Source organism: Parus major, chromosome 4 (genome assembly GCF_001522545.3).
Source record: "Parus major isolate Abel chromosome 4, Parus_major1.1, whole genome shotgun sequence".
Classification (NCBI taxonomy): domain Eukaryota; kingdom Metazoa; phylum Chordata; class Aves; order Passeriformes; family Paridae; genus Parus; species Parus major.
The window spans coordinates 42,933,849-42,956,436 of NC_031771.1; the positions used below are offsets into that span (position 1 = coordinate 42,933,849).

General features: G+C 40.3%; 1 protein-coding gene and 2 non-coding genes across 3 annotated transcripts in view; 1 reads left to right on the top strand and 2 right to left on the bottom strand.

The window, feature by feature from the left end:
• Positions 1-886: 886 nt before the first annotated feature.
• On the bottom strand, positions 887-1,005 carry LOC117244338. The gene has a single exon (XR_004497212.1). It is a non-coding gene; the product is annotated as a small nucleolar RNA SNORA26 (small nucleolar RNA).
• Positions 1,006-2,296: 1,291 nt separating this feature from the next.
• Positions 2,297-2,419, bottom strand: LOC117244339. The gene has a single exon (XR_004497213.1). It is a non-coding gene; the product is annotated as a small nucleolar RNA SNORA26 (small nucleolar RNA).
• A 7,604-nt stretch (positions 2,420-10,023) lies between these two features.
• The window catches only part of USP46 (ubiquitin specific peptidase 46), a 34,169-nt gene continuing 21,604 nt past the window's right edge, over positions 10,024-22,588 (top strand). The window contains exon 1 of the mRNA XM_015625067.2: positions 10,024-10,377. Coding sequence (XP_015480553.1) covers positions 10,342-10,377 — 36 coding nt within the window. The 5' untranslated portion in view covers positions 10,024-10,341. The remainder of the gene's footprint in view (positions 10,378-22,588) is intronic.

Here is a 22,588-nt window from a genome sequence, read left to right on the forward strand (position 1 = left end):
CAGCACAGAAGTGTCAAAGTCAGAAAGTACCTTAACAAGAAACCTTCAGAACACAAACTTTTGGTAGCATACTCATTTTATTTCAATTAATACTCAGTTTATTTCAATCAATCCACAAACACAATCAAATTACAGCAGTTTTTGTTAGGAAACCTTTTTCAACAAACAGTGAGATGCCTGTTTCAACATGATCATCGAAGACAGTTTTAGCCATCACTTGTCCCAGTTCTACTTCCAAGACAATACTTAGAAGTGACAACTGGAGTCATCCCGTACCAAGTCAGAAATCACCCACTCAGGAAGTCATAAACTGCTGTTTAACATCAGCTCCTGGCACATGTTGTTTTCATCCCTGTAAAAGAAGTTTTATTTAACTTGCAGTCAGCATCATGCACACATAAAACAGGTAACTGCTCTTAGGCTGAGCTACATGAACGTTCTATATGACACTAACCCTTAGGCCAGAGTCTTTTCTCAAAAGAAATTACTTGCCCAGTAACTATCATGGGCTTTTCTCTGATTTTTTTGCTATTAATTTTTGGCTAAATCTATATAAAGTTTAACAGTTGCCACACAAGTTTCTACCAGTCAAAGCTACTTTTCTTCATTTTCCAGCAAGGAGTAAATTAAACTCCTTCAGGAACAGGAAACAATGCATCCAACTATTATCTGATAATTTTTTTCACAGTTCCATACCTGGAGATCAAACAATTTACAAGAAATTGTTCATGCAAGACATTAATCACATAGGTTCACAGAAACACAGAGATTTGGGAAACCTGTGATATTAAGATTCAGATATCATAACAAGATGACAGTTCAAAATCTTCCTACAAGCTACTAATAAAGTTGATTCAGCAGCCTGAAGTCCAGCATTAATACATTAATATGTTCCTCCTAAGCATGATCCAAAGAAGAGTTTCAACCTCACCTCTGGGTTTGCAAGAGAACTTCTATACCCCTCTGTGTTGGCCACTTAAGACACTGCCAGACTTAAGAGGGCAAAGCATAAAAGGGGAGTAGTATATTTTAGTATATTGTTTTCTTATCAACTAAAATTATCTGAACTTACTATTTGCTCAAGAGATACCACAATCTGCTTGAAATTTGTAAATTATTAAAGAGCAATATTAAAAGCCATCAGCAATTGTCATTAGACAAGAGCACTTACCTTCCAGTAGAAGGCATTATTTATTCCTAAGAAATCCTGAGCATTGCTTCACATTTAGGTGCGATTACCCATGTCTAAAACATTTCAGGCATGAGGTTGCTATGTGAGGCCTCTAAATAACACACAAAAAAATCGTAAAATTATAATTAATAATGTTTAACTACAGACCTTCTCAAAGCCATAGTCTACAGAGTTGCTACTATGTTGTTAAATATTTTGAAAGTAATTTTCCATGGAGTTGCAGAAATAATTTACAAGTTCATTATCAAATCAAAACCTAGAGCAAAAGGTGGTGGTTCCATCTGTTGAAGAGGCATGTTCATTAGCCCAGGTAAACTGCATATAACATGTTTTTAACAATTTTTAAAATATACTTTTATACATAAAGTTTATTTTATACATGAAGTTTATTTATATACATACATTCCTTTAGCGCTGACGCTACCGAGAGAAGCTATAAACATGTAGATTTGACTGAAACATTGTCGGACAATTCATTGCTACCTTGTCTACTTGCAGATAGATATTACACCTCGTTACAAATTATACAGCACTCAACCGAGACGGCAAAAGACACTGTTACAAGACTAGAAGATTGCACGGAATGACCAAGACATGAGGGTTTTTTTGTTGTTTGAACAGTTAGAAAAAGCCTATTTAAGGCCAAATCCCTAGTGCCCACAGCCAAAATATCGCAGGTTATAATTGCGATTTTCTTGATGTGGCCTATAAAAAAATAAATTTATGCAATGATTCAGATTTAAGGTCTGTGCTGCTCAATAGCTGCAATTTAAAGAACAGTAGCGCGCAAATGTAGCCATTTTGCTCAGAGACACAGGGCAGCACTCGCATATGTTTGCCTTTAAAAAGTCTCGGGATTCAAAGCCCTTCACTTCTGAAGCCCGAAGCCTTTTCTTACCGGCCCCAGGCTGTAAGAGGAGTGATGAGCTGGCTGTGCCCCTCAGCCATAGGCGTCCAAAGGCGGGAGTGCAGACCGCCAGCGCTTCCCCCTGCCCATCGGGAGCATCTGAAGAGCTCGCCGGTGCCTCGGCACACACTGCGGAAGGAGAGAGGTATCAGCCGGGCAGGGAGGGGACCGAGATGGGGGGAAAGGAGAGACGGGCCATTTGTGTCTCACGACAGGATACAGGGCGGAGAGGAGGGCTCCGCACTGGGTTTTAGTGAGAACGAGCTGTTTTATCCCCCCGTGTTGACTCCACGGAGCACCGCCAAGCTCCGAGAGGGCAAGATGTGAAGGGAAAGCGACGTAGATTTCACCCCCCAGGCCCAGAAGCCCCCTGAGAGCGGCCGCAGCCGGCTTACCGGGCCAGCAGCCGGCGGACAGAGAGGGCGGGCTGGCTCTCTCCGCGCATTAAATAGAGCCCCGCGCTCCCGCGAGACCCCACGCGCTCCAGCCACCGCTGCCTATTGGCGAGGCCAGCGCGCGTGACCCCGCGCGGGGCGGGGCCCGTGGGGCAGAGGGCGCTGGAGCTGCTCCAGAGCCGGGCCGCGGCCGGGATTGAGGGCTCGGCCCAGTTGCTCAGCTGTGCTTCCTGCCGCGGCCCCCACGGGTCACATCAAGGCTTTTCTTGGGGATGTGCTCGTCCATTCCCGCCCAGGCCGAGTTTTGGGTGCTCGGAGGTGTTTACCACAGGGAAGCAAAAGTGCGGAGTAGCAGCTCTGTTGCGGTTTTGAGGCGCTAAATACCGCTGATCTCTGTCTAAACTCCTGTCTAAGCCCTGCTTAGGAGGCTTAGGAGCTGTCTGTGAGGATGGCGAGGTAAAGCCCCGAGCTTCGCTAATGCCCTGACGGACAGCTCTGCTGGGCTGCGCGCCAGGGGTGACACGGAGGCAGCAGGCCTGGCCTGCGAGCCAGCCCTCAGCACAGAGCACTGCTGCTGCCCTGCCCCAGATAAAATGGGCTGCCTGTCTGGGGATGCTACTAAGAGGTTTTGGAGCGAGTACGAGCAGATTAGTATAAACAGGGAATTAGTAGTTTGAAGCACAGACACTTGTTGTCTAGCAAAGCTAGTAGGTAGAAATCACAACATAACATAGAATATACCAAATTGGAAGGGACCCATCAGGATCTTTGAGTCCAACCCTTGGCCCTGCACAGGGCACCCCAAGAATCACACCCTGTGATGAGAGAATTGTCCAAACTTTTGAAGTCTATTTCTATTTTTATGAAACTATTTCAGAGGTCCCTACTTCTCAAATAGGTGTGTATATTGCTGAAAATTTGTACCTTCTTGTCCCAGTAAGAAACAGTATGTTTTGGCTCATGCCGAGTTACTACCAGCACAGCACCTGTAAAGTGTGTGAAAGGAAAATAACGAGTTGGCCTAATCTGAACACTGCATTTAAATTACTCTCAACAGAGTTGAAACAAGCTGATGCAGCCTGAAACATATAGTCACATAGTTGCAATCAAGGGATGACTCTAGAAATTGTTTCCTACCACTTCTAGCTACCTCTTCTGTCTAATTCTTGACACTTAAAACATTGTTGCAGATTAACCCTGTAACAGTTAATTGTCTGTGCAACAAGATTCAAAATCTGTCTCAGGACTCCGGGTAAATCAGTCTCTGGAGATAAATTTGTGAGGCATGTAGTTTGAAGTTATTTCAAGTGGGCTCCTTTGCAATGACTGTTTTCTACAGTCAGACACCTAAGATCAGTCCTTTTCTGTAATGTAGTCAAAAAGATGAAGTGGCATCCAACCTTTAAATTTCTAGCACTTGTGCCAGTGGGATTTACATCAAGTTTGGTTTCTTCTGTTCCAGTATAGAATGTAAACTGGGATTTCTGTTACACAGAAAAACAGCAAACCACTGCAAACCAGTGATCAGTATCCATCCCAGATGAGCATTTTAATCATTTGCATAATCCGACACCTTTTTCTTGCCCCTCACAAGCGTTCTTCTGTTTTCCTCATACAAGATTGCATTGTTTGTCTTCTTTCTGTCTCCATGAAACTAACTTTTGTGTCTGACAGTGGCACAACTTCAAGAGAAGGAATGCAGAGTCTACCTGACTTGACTGTCCTTTACCAAACCCTCCCTATGGAAAAAAATAACTGTCCTTTAATAAATTACTGCAAGGGTCAGATGTGGATTTGAGCCTCTTTACTTGCAGGTTAGTTCTCCCATTTCCTGGGAAAATGCTGTAACCATTAAGTTGCTGCCTACAAGGCTGCAGGCAGATCTGCTATTTCCATGCGTGTGGGTGTAACTTTTATCTGAATGAACTTGTCAGCTGGACACTGAGTCTGCCTACAGCCTGGGTACTCTGGGGGCTTGAGGGAAATATCAGTGGATCTGGTTAATTTTGCAATTACCCTGGATCACTAACTGTGAGAAATACAGCCCTTGTCATGAGCAGAATTTGTAGGAAATCCAGTTATTGTGGGGACATTTTGAAATTTATTAAGTGGCAGCAGGGTGTCTTGGTTATTTTGTAGATTAGTGTTCAGCTTTTCAAAGAGTTGGATGAGATGAACTAACTTGCTCAAATCTTGAAGAGTGGTGCTCTAATTAGCCAAGTCTCTCCTTGTCAGATGCAAGAATTAAGTCTCAAAGTCACTGCTTTGATTCTTCTCACAGAAGACTCTTGAAAACAACTTGTTTAACAACATCATGAGTTTACCACAATGTGCAATTGTCATAAATGTTTCACTTCAATTTTACCATCTTTCTCCACACTGAAGGAAAATCAATCAAGTAAAACCTCATTGTGACCATCAGTCTTTGCAGGTGGATTACACTGAGTACTCAGTAGTACTGAGTAGCATTAAATAATTGTCAGGTTTGGAATCTTAGAACGTAATAGCCTTTGATTTGTATGTATATATTTGTGTATGGGTATGTGTGTATGATTTGGTTAAAACTTTGAGAGGATTATATAAAAAAAAGTGTAATTTAATTAATTTATGCACAATTTAATAAAATGTAAAGGCTATTTTAAATTCATGCTGAAAACAGACTAAATTCCACTTAGAGCTTATCTGTCCTTTGAGGTTTTTTTTGTCCTCAGAATATTTGTGAGTTAAAATTGGAGCCTGTAAAGTACAATAAAAATAGCAAATTAAATCTTTGGAGAAGAGGAAGGCAAGCCAGAATCATTATTTCCTTTTCAGAGGCAGAAATAGTGATATATTTCTGTAAAAAACTTCAGTTTTCTGTTATTTTTCCTTAGTGAGTCTCTTTTTGTTTGATAAATTACTTCCATGGTTTTTAATTTTTGGTTATCTCTTTCCAGCCAATATGTATGATTAAAATTTAAATAGTACGTTTCCACCTGAAAGCACATCTTTTATTGGTAAGAAAAATGGCAGTAAAGTTTGCTAGTGAGCTCCCTGGCTGAATAATATACCTCATGAAGAGGCCATTCTTCAAGATTCTTACTTCTGGAAAGGTGGGAATATTTTTACTTGAGTAGTGAGTGTGGGGAAGGTTAGTATTATTTAAATTGGTGAAGCAATTCACTGAAGTTCTGTTATTGTCACTGTTCCAAGCTCTTAAAACAGTGTATCTGAAATTCAAGCAGAAGGAAAAGAGCAGAAGTAAGATACTATGAGATAATCACAGCTCTAGGCCATCCTCAACATTGGACTGACTGCAGAGGCTTTAACAGCCTCCTCATAGAATAGAATTTAGTGGCTTTCACTAGAGAACTACAAGACCCCTTGTATCTACTCAGCTTTTTGGTACATCAGCATCAATGTATTTGTTATCAATGTGTTATTCTGCTGTCTTTGGGCTTTCAGATCTGTTGTCTGGCCAAAAAAAGAGATGATGTCAGATGCTGTAAATGTGTTTTGTTTTATTCTGTAAAGTAGCAATTTCTGAAAAAAATGAAGAGATGGTATTCTCTACTTGCCAACTATAAGATGCTTAAACTGGCAAAAGGTAGGCAAGATTTGGGGATTGATTTAATGCAGCATTATTTTCCATGCTTTATTTTTGGAATCCTGACAAGTCATACCATCACCAAAACATTAAGTTTTACAGAATTTTGAATCAAGAGAAATAATTTCTCAGATAATTTGAAAATGTTGGGTAGAGGTTGCTTTAAAAATGATAGTCTTAAAGAAGAATAGTAATTCCAAAGTTTAGTTGATTTTTTGATTTTAGACTCTCCACATTTTCTATGGATTTTAATTATTTTTTTATGGACTACAACTCAGTCTTACCATTAAAATTTCAGGTGCAGATGGAGTGGTTTCCATGGACCTGCTATGAGCCATGTGCCACAGATTCAATCCATAGGCTGCAAGCTGCCATTTGGCATTGTACTAAAGCCACCAGTCTGTTCTGAAATAAGGCCAAGTTTCATGGAAAATCCTGATTACTCATTCCTGTGTCTACACATTTGCCATTTTCTTAAAGATGTTTTGCTATTTTTTGGTAGAACAAAATTTCATATTAGATACAAAACATATTTTAAAAAAATTGTAAAATTCTAAACATACATTGTCAGCACTGCAAGTATTTCAGGTATCTGAATTCCTTATAATTCTTATGTCTTTTTCATGCTTCCAGAAAACCTTAGTATTGTATTAACTCCCTTTTCCATTAAAATGACCTTTTAATTAGTTGGAAATATATCCTAAATTTGACCTGTTTCAAACATTTGTTCAGCAAAACTGACTGATGATCACCCACTTCCGAACCCACGTTTATTACAAGAAAAACATAATGAACCCTCTGTGGAATTTTCCAAGATTTCTGGAGAGGAAATGCAATATCCTCTTTGTAGCACAGAATGAGCAGATATTCTAGCCTCAGATTTGCTACCAACTCTTCTGTTTAACTTTGGACAAGTCACTAAATTTCTGCTGGCAATTTTCTTGCTTTGTAAAAGAAGCTAATATTAACTTGCCACCCAGTAATTTGACAACTCTGAGTGAATGCTTGAAGAGTACTCTGAAAAAGTCAGATGGAAAATGTTATGGAAGTCCATGCCTCTGCTAGCCAAGGAGGATATTTACAATAGGTCCATATTTTATGCAATGAAATAGAAATGTTCCAGTGTAAAACCAGATGAGACTAAGACGGATCTAAAATTAAATGCAGGAGGTATTTTTTGACCTTTCAACAGAAATTATATAAGCATTCTTAGGTTATAAATAGTCCTTTGTTTTCCTTCTCTTTGTCTAACACCCAGAAGAAACACAGGGTTGGTTGTTTGTTGTAAGGAGATAGGGCAGTGTTTTAGAGTGGAAAAAATTGTGCACTGTTCTTTATTTATACAATTCCTATAAAGTTTGTAACTAGTATTTGTTGCATTGCTTAGCACTTTTTTATCTTCAAACAGTTACAGAAATAAAGTTTCTATTCCTGAATATGACTACAGCTGAAGAAAACAAAAACAGTCCATTTCCATCGTGAAAGTTCCTTTCTTTTTTCCTGTTTTGATATATCTGAAGAGGAAAAAAGACAGTGCTAGACTACTGTCAAACTGACATTATAGACACTTGTATATTATTCCCTATTTTTATTATTAATCTTCAGAAAAAAGACATAAAATGTGTCCACCTTTAAATGAAAGTATTTATATTATCATTAACAAATATGATACAGAATTCACAGAATGATGTGTGTGCATGTTTACAAATATTTCCTTGAGCAACTAATAAGTGGTTAATCAGTAGCGAACAATTTAATTTTGTGCCCAAAAAAAATAATGTTTAACAACAGAAGCAACCGAAAACTTACCCTGAAGTCAAGCAACTAGCATTTGAGAAAAACAGAATTATGAAAATATTAATCTTTTCTATTTTATTTTCACAATTTCTATAATTTCTCTGAGGTTTGTATTATGGAAATAATGTTATTGACACTAAAATATATGAGAGGCAAATGGCTTTTTTAGATACTGCATTTTGTTTCATTTAAAATTTTAATCACCTTTCAAACCCATTTGTTTGCTCCATCATTTTCACTGATAGAAAGTATGATTCTCCACAGTAAATTGGAATAAGCAGGCTGCAGCAAAGACTACATGATTAGGCTTGTGTAATGACAGGCATCAGAGTTTAAAAACCAGGTACGGTGCAGTACTGTTCAGTCTCTGCAGGCTACTTAGAAATGCATTGGAAACTAATCAGACCTTGATTGCTTCAGTCCTGACACGTCAGCTTAACTCCCATTTTCCCTGGTTATGTTGAGAAAACCTGTCATATTATGTATAATCCAGTCCTCTGAGTTTAAGCAAATTAAACACTTGGGATCAAATTCACACATAATGTAAGACCATGAACTTAATAGAATTATACCAAAGATTTTTTTTTTCTCAGTGATGTTATTTGATGGCTCTTTGTTATAGTGATTTGTGGATTTATGAAGCAGTTTAATGGCCCAGAGGACTTCACTCCATTATGTCCAAAAATCTTTCTCCATCCTGTATTTTAAATGTCTGCAATGATTTAATATAACTAATCCAACTTAGGGAGGGAAGAAAGTTCTGTCTCTGTGACAACTCAATTTTGAGTTTCTTTGCTGAAACTGTCAACTGGAGATACCAACTAATGCCAAATTTGATACCATTCTTATAAAGTGGGCACTTGTCCACAGTGAGCTGGATTAAGGCCACTTACCTAACAGTATTCTCAGGGCAGGAATTTATCTTTAGATGTTACTGGCGTTACTGCTGATGCCAGATTTTTACTAGTAATCATAGATCTTCTTTTGAAATTATAATAATGAAAAATAATATACTTAAAATAAACAAACAAATAAATAAATAAAGCCTGTGGATCCAGGCTCTGTAGGCTGCAATTTTATTCTAGCCTCATGAAATGAAAGGCATAGCCAAGCATGAGCATGCCACACTTCTGGTGCTGTTAGGAGTAGAAGTGTCTGTAGAAATGTTAGTAGCTCTCTCCTCATTTGAATGATTTCCTCAGCATAGCAGAAGAACAATAAACGGGCCTTAAGCTCCTGCTGAAAAAAAGCAACATCTGCTAAGGAAAGGGGAATTCTAAAATGAGGTTTGCCCTAGCTGAATTCTGTTCTTGCTTCTCTCAGAGATTTACTATGTGACCTCAAGTTAGCTATTTAACAACTTTGTGCCTATTATCACGTGTGTAAATTTAATATACTCACACTGCTCTACCTTGGAGAAAGACATAGGCTTCAACTTGCTTGTGTTTGAAGAGAAACTGTGATTATTACATTAACTGTGTTGTGTAAATATCACATGTTGTGAATTTGTGAGTGAGCCCTTGCACACGTGGTGTGGACACAGTCCCAAAACGACATTTGTGAAGATAAATGCAATCTGCATGCACGGCAATGCAAAGCACCAACTGTGGGCAGTAAATGACATTCCAGCCTACTGTTCTGGATTTTGCAAGCGCCTGGGCTCCCGTGTACCTCTAAATGGGTGGGGTGAGCATGTCCCAAAGCGCGGTGCCGCCGAAACTGCCACACATCCACGTCCTCCTGCCTGCACTCTGCCTTCCTGTCCTTCACCCCGCTGCCTGCCGGTATGCTTGTGTACGCTCTGAGGCGGCTTTCTCAGCCCCGTGGCCATTCCAGGCCCGGCGATTAAAGCACCACGGCCCCTCTCGGAGGGCCCGTCCGGAGGGGCGACGGGCGCAGCCCCCCCGCGCCCCCTCGGCCCCGCAGCGCATTGGCTGCGGCGGCGGCCGCCCCGCCGGGCCCGCTGGGGTGCCCGTGCCGGGCACTGCCTCTGACCTTCCCTTCCCCGGCGCTGTCACAGCAGATCAGCGGGCGCGGCGCTGCGATGGAGCGGCGAGCGGCAGCGGCAGCCGCCGGGAGAGGAGGAAGAGGAGGAGGAGGAGGAAGGGAGAGATTAGCGCGGTGCCGGCTGGCGCAGAGGCGCGGCTGAGCGCTCCAGCGGGAGCCGGGGCCCTGCGGACAGTGCGAGAGGCACAGGCGGAAGGAGCGGAGATGCGGCCGCTCTCCCCGCGCTGGTGAAGCTCCCAGTCACCCGCCCGGAGGAGGGAGGCCGGGAAAGTCCGTCCTTCTCGCTGCTCTGCGGCCGCAAAGGGTGCCTGTGCAGTCCCCTCCTCTCGCTTTTATCCCAGCCCCGGAGCAGGAGCCGCCGCCGCCCCCTATCCCTTCCTGCGCTCTTCCCACCATGAGCGGGGCTGTTTTCACCTTATAAAGATGGCGGTGTGGGATCGCTGCAACCTTTAGACTAATGACTGTCAGAAACATCGCCTCCATCTGTAATATGGTGAGTGCTGACGGGGGGCGGGCGGCACGGCAGCCCCTGCGGGGGCCGGCTGGGGGGCTGCCCGGGGGCGCAGCACAACCGCGCCACTCCGTCCCTTGCCCCGGCGGCGGGGGAACAGGGCGGGCTGCGCCGGGAAGTGCCTGGGATGGAGTTGGCCGACTGAGAGTGACGATGTCCCGAGGAGTTTTCCTGGAGCAGCCGGGGCGTGGGCCGGGGAGGGACGGAGATGCAGAGCCGGTGCGAGGCCCCCCGGAACGCGTCTGACCCCGGCCGAAGCGCGTAGCAGACGGAGCTGTGGCCCGCCCTTCCTCTGCCTGCCCTTCCTCCTGCCCTAATAATAATACTGCGAAAGGACCAAAGTTGGGTTCTGAATCCACATTAAATCAGTGACCCTGTTTAACGCCTTCAGGCAGGCACCCTGTGGTCTCCTAGGGCCAGGAGCTCCCCAGATTACACAGAAAAGGAGGATGTTTAGATGCCTAATAACACTTTTGGATCCCGATGCTAGGTGCCTGTTCTAGGAAGTCTTGGCTTTAGAGATTACAGGGTTTAACTTGCACTGCATGCTGCTCGAAGAGGACTGGTGTTTGTACTCTTGAATCACTTAGCTTTCTCTAAACCAGACTAGGCAATTAGGAGGGAATAAGGAAACATTTATATTTTTGTTTGTTATGTTCAATTTGCTACTTTTCTCCCCATGGAACAGTTGGAACGATGTTTTCTGCATTGTGTTTGGGTTTAATTTCAATTCTAACAAACTTGGAGCACCTAATTTGGTTTAGGTTTTTGAAACTTCTTGGTGCGATGAGGAAAAGCTCAAACTTCATAAAAGATTTTAATACAGTGAGGCAGTAGCAAACTTGCCAAAGAAATGGTTGCATGCTAAGCATCTCCGTACAAACAGAAGAGAATCTTATTTTTGTTCATTTTGGGGGTTTTTGTCTGTATTTTTCACCCTTATTTCCAGGTTCTTCAAGAGCAGCTACACACAGTTGCCAGCTTCCCTCCATGTGGTGCCCCAGCATGCCTTGTGCTGCTGATGCCACACATACTATTCCTCTGCCCTGGAGAATGGAGCCTGTCTCTAGGGTAAGGCAGCAGGCCCAGCCCCAGAGGCCTGGCTTCTGTGGGCTCAGAGTGAGGGAGTGCAGATTGCAAGCCTTCTCCCCTTCCATGTGTCCACACTTCCACTTAAGTGGGATTGCTCTTTTGTTGCAAATGAGATGCTTGGGAAATCCTATGCATAGTTTTGATTTGAACCTCAGTCCTGCCTTTGAAATGTCTACTCTGAAATACAGAGAGGGTGAGTTGGTTCTGAGGTTTAAAGAATTAATACAGAGTCCAGATTTTAGGTATAATAACCTGGGTGCTCACCTTTCTTCACCAACATTAACTAGTTTTTTGAAATTTTCATTGTTCTTAATGATTTCCAGTCCAGTAAGCCATAAATACTGCAAAGAGAGGTTCAGGAAATGATATAGGACTGAGGAGAAAACCTAGGGGCACTTACCCTCTCTCTGAGGCAGGCTTCAGTTTTTACTGCTGATTAATGGTGGTTGTGATGCCTTGTAAACTGTATAAAAGAGCACCACATGAAGGGGATCTGGAGAGTCATAGGTGAATGTAAGACCTTGGCATAAAGTACTAGGAACTCTTTATTTTTTTATGTGCTTCAAACAGATGCACTTGTGCGCAGCATGCTTCTCCCAAAGACTGAGCAGATTCACAGCAGAGCTGATGAGGTTGTAATGGTGTGCTGCTCAGCTGTCATTGCCAGTGTATCCTGCAAAAGTAGCATCTGAGAGATGGAGAGACTGAAGGGAAGAAGGAGAGCCCCAAGCAGAAAAGGCATACAAGGATTCATACTTCAAGGGAATTCTAGCTCATGGTACTGTGACAGAAGGTGCAGTCAATTCAATGTTAATGATGCTTTAAGGCTACATATTCCTTGAGGTCTGTGTACTTAGCTTTTAGAGATGCTATGTTGTGTTGGTCACATTTCATTTTTTCTGGATAACCCTTAGGGACTGGAAGTTCTTTTAGGCAAAAACAATGGAGTTTTCAGACAGCTATGGGAATTTGGGGCTGAAAGAGAAATACAAGTTCTTGCAAGTGTTGGCGATATCGTGTTATGGCTCTTCTGCAAAAGTGCCCACTCTGATGAGGTGATGGACTTGAACTCAGTGATCTATAGGATCTATGACCACCTTCCAGAGGGCTAGAGGTATAAAAGTAAACCTTTTGCCTTTTTAAGACCTAAATATTTGCAGCACTAGTTTGATTTAAGATATCTGTAGAAATCTGTCTAGAAGGATGCTGAGATGCTGATTCCCAGACCTTGTTCCTCTACTACAATGCTTGAAAACTGAGCTACTGACAATATGTGGAACAAGAAAAAGCTGTGTAGTTCATAGGTAATATAACATGTTTTTCTATATAATGCTACATAACTGTAGGTATCTAAGTTTTTTAACCTGGTTGGACTCAGTAATTTAAAAAAAAAAAAAGAGGTGTTCTGGTTTTTATTTTTTTCCCATTGCACTTGAGAGTGTTGACAAAGGGTTTTTGTTTATTGAAAAAAATGCACCAAAATCTAAACAATGATGTCTGATTGATTTTCAGGGGTGGCAGGGGGAGTAGTGGAAGAGAGACAGAGGCAGCAATTGGTCCTGAAATACTTGCTCCTCCCTGAATGCAACTTAGATTATGCTTTTGATGGCAATCCTTTTCTTGACAAAGTTTTATGTGTGTGTTTATCCAATGTTTGCTCTCATGTCCTGAAGGGAAAAAAATTACTGAAATTTAGCTGAATTAATTTAAAAATCTGGCTAGCCAGCATTTTTGGATGTATGTTTGCTATTAAGTTTACTGCCTGATATCTGGTATCTTGAGTTGTAATTTTGATCTCCTAAAGATGGTCAAGATTGTTAGTCTTTTCAGGAAGGATCAAAACAAGTGTAGTGAAGCAAGAAAGACAGGAACAGTATTTAACTCACTTGCAAAAGATACTTAGTACTATATATTCACTGGATAAGCTCTCACATGCTGAGACAGACACAGTAGGAGCTAGCCAGTAAGAAAAAAATATTGGCAGGGGAATTTTCCACTTGGCACATTTACTTGTAGTAAATATTTAAATGCACAACTTTCTAGAATTAAACAAAATTCTTCTATTGTCTTCTGCCAGTTTTGTCCTCTAAGTTACAATAATAGCAATAGTTCTAGTTATTATTCACTGATTAGCTTAATGAGAACTAAGAGCTAAAACTTGTTCTGAATGGTGGAGGGGATGAAGGCAACTGTGCCTCAAGGAGTTGGTGGGATTCTTACATGGGTGTGATGGCCATGTTCCCTGAGAAGGGAGGTCTAGTCCCCAGGATGTTCAACTTACCTGCCCTTCAACCTCTGTAAAAGCTCATTCACACTGTCTGCACACCATGTTCACCACTGAGGGACACATACACCAGACAGTTGTCATCTTTTATGTAGAACAGGTATAATAGATGTGAAGAAGCATAAGACACATTAAAAAACTCTATTTGAGGGAATACCAACAGGCAGTGCCTCATAACACTTGTAGACTGCAGGCACCAGCTAGGGATGTGATGTAGCCCCTACAGTGCTGTAATTCTCTTTGGTTATTGTTTCTGTGAAATAACCCAATGACTCAAGTACCAAATGCTGGTTCAAAGATAGTCATGCTGGCATTTTATGCTTACTGAAATCCTCTGTAGTATGTTTCTCTGCTTTAGGTACAGCCTTGAGTTCTGAGTTAAGCTCATGCTGCATCTGTGGCCTAGGGATATTACTGTTATGTGCAGTGAAGGACATTTAACCATTTCAGAATGTATTGACATACATTTATACTGATCTGGCTAACAAGCTCTGTGGACCATATTTCTCTTTTGTAATTCTGTTGAGAACAGGTATTAATTCCCCTCCTTTCATAATTTTGTAATAGTATTTCAAATATTCCAACTAGAACTTCATGTTGTTCTGGCCATTAATAAACAGAATAATCTAAGCACATTCAGATTTCTCTGATACAAGTTGTCATCTGAGATACTTCACAGTTAGTCCTGGTAGTTGTTGCATAGATATCCTTTGGGAAGAAAGTTGCAGTTCCTTGGATTAATATTGGAGCTTCATGTTACTCTTTCTTCTCATAGTCTCAGAGTTATGAGTTTCAGGGAAATAGCTGGTTTTCTGCATGAAAACATTCACAGAATTCATCAGGAATTATGTGAACACCTGTGAATTGCAGCTTTCATTTTAAAATAAACAAACAAGCAAACAAACAAACAGTTTCTAACCATCCTAGAAACTAGTTGTAGAGAAAAAACATACAAGCCTAGGAGTCTCTACATTCAGGAAATAAGAATAAATGTTGGATTTTTTTGTTTATTTAATAACGTGATTTTAGAGACTCATTGCAGGATTTTTTTGAATACAGGGCATTGGCAGAATGAAGACTCAAACTACAAACAGATTTGAAAAATGCTTTAGACAAAAAAAAATCTCTACAATTTTAATGCTGTGAAAGTACTAAAATACTGTTTCATACAGGAATAATAAGAATATTATTCAATTGCAGAACTGATCACTATGATTTTCAACTGGTTTTATTCATTTGGACAACCTGCAGTGTATATTACTTCATATCTTATATATCTTCCCATAAATACAAATAAAGGCAAAATAATTCATGCCAGACAATAAAAAAGTTATCTGAAGGCATATTTACATTAATAAGGAAAATAAATTTTTACATCTGATAAGATTAGAGAGTTCAAGCAATGCAGTTTTAGAACCATAGTCTAAAAAAATAGATATTTTTTTCTAAATAGATAATAATATTTTTTTCTAAAAAGAAAAATACAGAAACAAAAATATGAAAAGTACAGAGAATATGAAGTTTAACCATTGGAAAACTTTCTGAAGTAATGAGAAGCTTGAGAGTATGGCTGACAAATGGGTACTGGACTAACAGACAGGAAGTGTGCATTCCATCAAACGATGAATGGAAGTCCACAAAAGATATTTTTTATTGGATAGAGGAGCATATGCAGAATGAGAAACATCCTAATATATCATTTCCAAAGTATAAGCCCAAGTAATGGCTGAAGCTTGTCTCTCATGAATACCCTTTAATGGCTAAAGAAATTTTATGCACTGTTTAGAAAGTAAGCACAAGAGGACATTTCATGAATACAATGTGTAGTGTACAGTGTGTTTCTTTTAGATGCATGTAGTCTCTGGCTTCATGTTGCTGAATTAAGAGTAAAACCAGTGGTTATGCTAAACACCTCAAAGGAACCTCTTAGTCATAGCTCAGCAAGGCCCAGTGAATCTGAATTGTGGAAGAGACGATGTTAAAAGCAGCCTCTGGACCCTGATTAACTGTGTGCGGTGGGCAAGCGCCACACAGAAGGTGTGGTTCTGATGGGTTTGATGGGTTTGAAGAGCCACAGTCTATGGAGTCTTAAGTCCTGGCCAGTCAGAGAAGCAGTCAGTCAATTCTCTTCTGCTGACCTTCCTTTAGCGTCAGGAACTGTCCTTGGTTGGCTGTTTTATAGATACACTTACATATATTTACGTACATTATGTACTTAACGCCCCAGGGTATCAGTGCTTGCGGGGAGGAAACACCTCCACTGTCAGGACTCCACTGTAACCATGTTCTTGGGTATGCTCAGCTCTTGCAGAAAAGGCTATTGTGCTGAGGGTTTCAAACTTTACTGGATATTGTGTATTTTCATTATTAAATTGGATTTTTTGATTTCACAATTAATGGCCTCATAACAGCTGTATATAAAGTATCATAGGACAATAAAATCTCCAACTTCTTCTCCACTGAATATGATAAACCTGTGTTATTTCTGATGTAGGTCAGCCAAAGTTGGAGATTTTCAATGATGGGAACTACATCATGTTTCCTAATGTCCTACTGGAATCTACATTACAGTAATTTGAGCTTGGTACTTCTTATCCTGTCCATTGCTGAGACCAAGAACAGACTAGTTCCTTTCTGTAACAAACTGTAGACTTGAAAATATTGTCATGCTCTTTCCTGCATTATGCAGCCTTTTCTGTCTTATGCAACACAACCCCATTCAACCTTTTTTATAGGTCACTTTTCTCTAGAGCTGAGTCTTCCATTTTGACTGGTTCCTTTTGGATTCTTTTCAGTTACCTTTATCTTTCCTGAAACCAGGCACGCAAACCTGGATGTAAGATGTCTTACCTCTGACAAGTTAAACAGAAAGTTGCTCCAAGATCTTTGTAGAATACCACCTGCAAGAATTCATTGTGTTGTCAACATTTGTTGTTGTGGTTTTGGGAATTTTTTTAAACAAACACAGAGACTTCCCTTTTATTTCTTTTTTTTCTGAAACACTACTACCTTAGCTGTTTCCCATTTTGTACATGGTGTTTCTTCTCTTCATGCAAAGAATCTTGCACTTATCACAGCTCCTTAGTGGATTCTCTAAAAGAAAAACTGTCCAAAAAGAATTTTTAATTCTAGACCTGTCCTGCAACATAGCTGTAGCCCTCATTACTCACCTTGTATGGAGATTTAATAAACATATTCCTACTTCTGTGTCCAGGTTATCAGAGTATTCCAGCTGGTGCAGCTGTGATAAAGTTAAAAGGCGCATTGCTTTTAAAATGTTCTGAGGCACCACATATGCAGTCTAGGTAGTCTAGACAAAAATGTTTCTGAAGAAGCTAATAGTTTGTAAGCAAATCTTAGTTTCATTTTGACTCATGAGACAATCTTGATGTTAAGCATTCTGAAGAAGGAAACTGGCCAAAACCAATGGTTTTGCCACTTTTTCCAGCAAAAGCCTGGATGCCACTAATCCAAGAATGATTAAACTGGGGATACAGACAGACTAGCAAGAGAATATTGAGTTGCAGTTTGGTAAAAGCTGTCTAATCCTGGAAAGTTTAAAGGTCAATATTTTTTTAATATTAGTTATGGATATAGACACTGGACTTGCAATGTTTCACTAGAACCTCACTTGCAGCACCTGGTTGCTTTGTGCTTTGAGAAAACCGAGTTTACCACCTATGACTGTAAAACTCATCTAAACTGAGCACCTTAAAAACTTTGTCCAAGGTTTTAAATTCAGGATTTAGATTCAGGATTTCAGATCTTGCAATTTTTATCCGTTTCTTGGAAACCACACAGTAAAGGGCTGAAGTTATTTGAAGTATATGCAATACTCAGATCTGTAAATAGAGATAGTTAATGTACCCAACAAGGAAAAAGGTTAGGCCTCTCCTCTCAAGCTCTTATAATTTGCCTTAATGAACAGAAGACTTTTTGGAAAAAAACACAAAAATAATTTATTTAGATATATTTTGATAAATCATCTTTCCTAAAAAAATTTGAATACATAGTGGTTTTTCAGTCAGTCAAGGTTCTTTTGTTGTTTACTATGATCCCCTGTGTGTTTTCATAGAATTGTCTCTCCTCTTTCTTCTTGAGGCAAAAAAACCCCAAAATAGCTTTGCTGGAGGTACAAAAAGCATTTCTTCGCAGAATGAAGAGAGAACCAATATGGTTAAATTCAACCATCTTGTGGGACTTACACTTTAAAAACTTACAGAAATGTTCCAAGTTTGGCATTTAATATCTGTGAGTTTTTAGGAAGTTTTTTGTTCAGCTATTTCAGTTACTCATCATGTCTCTGAAAGCTGAGATTGTTCCTGAGGATAGCCAAAGTCCAGCACTGGGGAACAGGCGATGCATCTGTTGAAAGCAGCTGCATGTGTGCTGCATGTTGTGCTATTGCTAGCACTCCTTTTACTCTGGATTCTTTGTGTTGCTTCTGGAAGCTAATTATGGGTTTTATTTACAGTTGCCTCCTCTCTTTTGAGTTATCCATCACTGCCAGTTGTTGGCCAGGAGGCCTTCCCCATCTTTCTTTATCTTTTTTTTCCTTCCCTTCCATGTGCTGTGCCTTCCAAAATCCTTAAACTCAGGCTGCCTAGCCCTGAAGCCATTTCTATTTTTACTCTAATTTCTCCTCTACTAGCCCAAACATCCCTGTTATTTTGTCTTAAGTCTTCAGTTTCTCCCTTCAGGAAACTATTGTGTTGCTCTCACTTTCCCTGAATGCTAAGAAAATAAGAAATGTAATCTATAAATGTATATGATCCAAAACCCTTTGTCATGGACCAGCCATCTTCCTTAACTGATCTCTTGCTCTTTGTGTATTTAAGTTTCTGTTTTACTTATTCAGTTTTTATGTATTTTTCCCTTATATTTTTTAGATTTTCTTGTGAACAAGATATTTCTTCTGATTTCTTTGTCTTTGTACAGGCATACTTTTTTGTACAAATAAAAATTTAATTAATTTTGTTTTTCCTACCATGTTTCTGTTTATTTAGTGATACCCACTTAATAGGTGGCTTATGAGAAAGTCCTAATTACTGTATTCATTTAATTTAAATTAAACACGTGCATATTTCTAGAAAATTAGTGCCATTTTTATAGCTCTGTCACAGTACAGTTCAGTCTGATTTGCTGTCTTCTGTTGACATTATCTTTCATATTAGCTCTTGTCCATTTCTCATTCTCCATTGAATAATAATATTTAGATTACTTTGCTACATGAGATTTAATGAACTAATGTGATGGCTTCTTTTTTCTTCTGAGGTTTTTTTAATATATGTGTGCTAAAGTGTAAAGGAACAGGAGAGGGGTTTTTTACCTAATCTGTTTCATGTGATGCAAAGCACAAATGAAACTCTTAGCAACATTATCAGAAATTTCAACTGAAAAGAAAACCAGCAATCTTATTCTTTGGAAGATCTAGGGCAAAATTACACGAGGAAAAAAATATAGGTCATATGGGCCGAATGTTTTTGGAGCCATGCTGTGTCAAAAACCTTGGCCTGAATTGACCTGTGCTTGGCTATGTCTCCAGCTGTATGTCTTTGCCATTTTACGAGGCCTGAATACTGATTGTTGAATTAAGTAGTAAAACTGACAAACCAAGGTTCCAACAGCACAGAATACATTGTAGGAGTTTCCACATTGACCTAGTTCTCACTCATCAGGTCTGGATACCACAGTCACTCCGCTGCGTTTCCCTCACTAGTGTATTCTTTCAAGAAGGAGTTTTACAGTCATAGCTGGTAAACTCGGTTTTCTCAAAGCACAAAACAACCAGGTAATGCAAGTGAGGTTCTAGTGCCAGTCTCCTTTACTGTGATATGACTATTTAATACTCCCAAATCCCACTTCGTTGACTTATGCCGCCTCTCCTCATTTCAGGCTCCGTAGCTACACTGCTGCTCCTGCTTATTTTTATGGAACTACAGTAGATTCAGCTGTGGTAGGATATTACTTCTAGCTGAAGCATTTATAAAACCATAGAGAATGGTTGCATTAAAATGTCTGAGCAGATTTTCACTGCAGAAGTAATCAAAATCACTTCCTAGGAGTAAGAACAAACACAAACACCGTGAAACATGCTGAAAACCATGTTAAATAGTCATGGTTGATGTTTGCTGTAGATCAACCTCAGTAGACTAACTAATATGTTTTCCATTTGATATGATTGATTTAAACTGAATTCTGAACCACCTTTAACACAACCCTAATAATATATTTTTTCCAGTTTAAACCTGGATTGGGTGTACAGTTTCTGGTATACTTTCTTGGAAAAATTTCCTTCTTCTCATGTCCTCATGTCAACTGCATATTGAGGAAACTTCATATGCAAAACAAGTAATTTATATGCAATGTGACATGGTTTGAGTTTTACTAAGTAGACTGTCTACATTTTTTTCTCCATATAAGGAATATATACTTTGAAGCATCAGATCTCTCTGCTTCTTACCCATGTTCCTACACTTCTTTTTCAATGGATTTAACAGTATCTTTTGGGAGACCTCAGAATAAATCAGACTGAAATTGCCTTTGATACAAGAAGGCTCTACTCTTAATGAAGTCTGAGCAGGTTATGTCAGTTTAATCAAAGACTGAATTTAGTCTCACAGTTTTGTTGTGTCACTGGCACACTGTACCTTATTTTATATTTGCAACAGCTAAGACCTTGTTTTGGAGAGGTAAAAACGCTCCATGGTGAGATGTGTTTTTCAACAGCAGGTACTTTGGAAATTTCCATGCAATGTAGAGTTTTTATATGAAGATTGGTTAGTATACATCATGTATTTGTTTGGTTTTTAGTGATAATTTTGTTTGGTAAATCTTGATTCTTGCTCTTTCTCACAATATTTACAAGAAAATTTAAATATGAGAAAAGATTTGTCCAACCATCTGGCAGCCTCTGAAGTAAGAAACCCTGGCCGTGGAGGAAAGGCAAATGAGTAATGTAGAAGCAACTAGTTAGCAGAGTGCTTACTTTGTATTTGTATTTGTCTAACAGTACACTAACCTAAAGTTTATGAAAGAATAGGAGGTTACTTTTTAGAGATGGTATTTTCCATGATCTGTAGAGGGAGAATTTATTTCAGTATGGAGAATACTACCTACGAAACTGGAAAAAGACCCATTTCATTTTTCTTTTAGGGAACTTGATTGTAGTGTTAGTAGTGTGTTCAAAGAAACCTTTGCTTTGATCTGAATGCTGTACAATGATTATTAATCTGATATTTTTCCTCAGAAGTTGCATTAATCTTCTGTAGTCTTGTTTCTCTTGTATCAGACAAGGTTTTGAGGGTAACAGTGGCTGTTTGCTTCACTGCTAATATCAGATAGGCAAATATTTATCAGTTTCTTCCCTCTTGGAATGCTTTGCTGAATATGTGCATCTTTGGCAAAGCTAACTTTCCAAGCAATGAAACTAATCTTCGTATGAGACTTGCATAATTATCACACTGTCATCTCTGTTGAACTGTAGCCAGTAATTGCTTTGTATCAATCAATCTTTGTTTCCAAATTTCTCACCAAGACATAGCAGAGTCTGGTGAGAACACACATCTCTTATGAAGCTGCTCATGAAGACTTGTGCTTGTAAAGTACTTCAGTCTCAAAGGGATTTTCTGGGAAGTAACATACACTTGGTCTGAGCAATGAGCTCTGTGTATGTGAGAGAAAGAGAGAAAATGGAAAAAGATCTGAGAAGGGGATGTGAAATACAAGATCTTTGGAGCTTTTCTGGAACCTGGCAACTAAAAGGAGATATTTTACTTTCAAGGCTTGCAAACTCTCAAAGAGCACCTGTGCTGAGTTTCACACTGCTAATTCTGTTGACGTAATCTTCTTTTAATGAATTGGCATGACATAATAATCTAATTTGGCCAGCGGTGGTGATGGTAAGTGCAGTGAGGAAACAGAAATCAGGCCTTGGAGAGAAGATAGGGAAGGGACATGAGAATTCTAAATCTGATTACCAGTTACTTTGAAAATTTTAGCTGATGAAGTCTGAGCAAATGTCTACCTTCACTTCACCAAGGCTTTCAACACTGTCTCTCCCAATGTCCTCATAGGGAAGTGTGGTCTGGATAAGTGGATGGTGGGATGAACTTGGAGCTGGCTGACCCCAGAGAGTCGCTGTCAGTGACATGGGGTCTGGTTGGAGGCCTGACACTGGTGGTGTCCCCCACAATTCAATATTGGGAATTGTTTAACTTATTCAGCAATGACTTGGATGAAGGGGCAGAGACATCCTCAGCAAGTTTGCTGATGACACAAAGCTGGGAGGAGCAGCCAACACCCCAGAGTGATGTGCAGCCCTTCAGAAGGGCCTTGACAGGATGGAGAGATGGGCAGAAGGGAAATTCAGTGAAGGCAAGTGCAGGGTTCTGCACGTGGGGAGGAGTAACCCCAGGCACCAGCACAGGGATTGACCTGCTGGAAAGCAGCTGCACAGGGAGGGACCTCGGGGTCCTGCTGAAAACAAACTCTCATACAGGAGCCAGCGATGTGCCCATGTGGATGGGAAGGCCAGTGGTGTCCTGGGCTGCATTGGGAAGGGCACTGGCAGCAGGCTGAGGGAGGGGGTCCTGGTCCTCTACTCAGCCCTGGTGAGGCACATCAGGAGTGCAGTGTCCAGTTCTGGGCTCCTCGGGGCAAGAGAGACATGGAGCTCCTGGAGCAGATCCAATGGAGGGCGACAAAGATGATTAAGGGATTGGAGCATCTCTCTTGTGAGGAAAGGCTGAGGGAGCTGGGCCTGTTCAGCATTGAGAAGAGACAGTTGAGAGGGGAACTCATCTGAAGTGTCTGAAG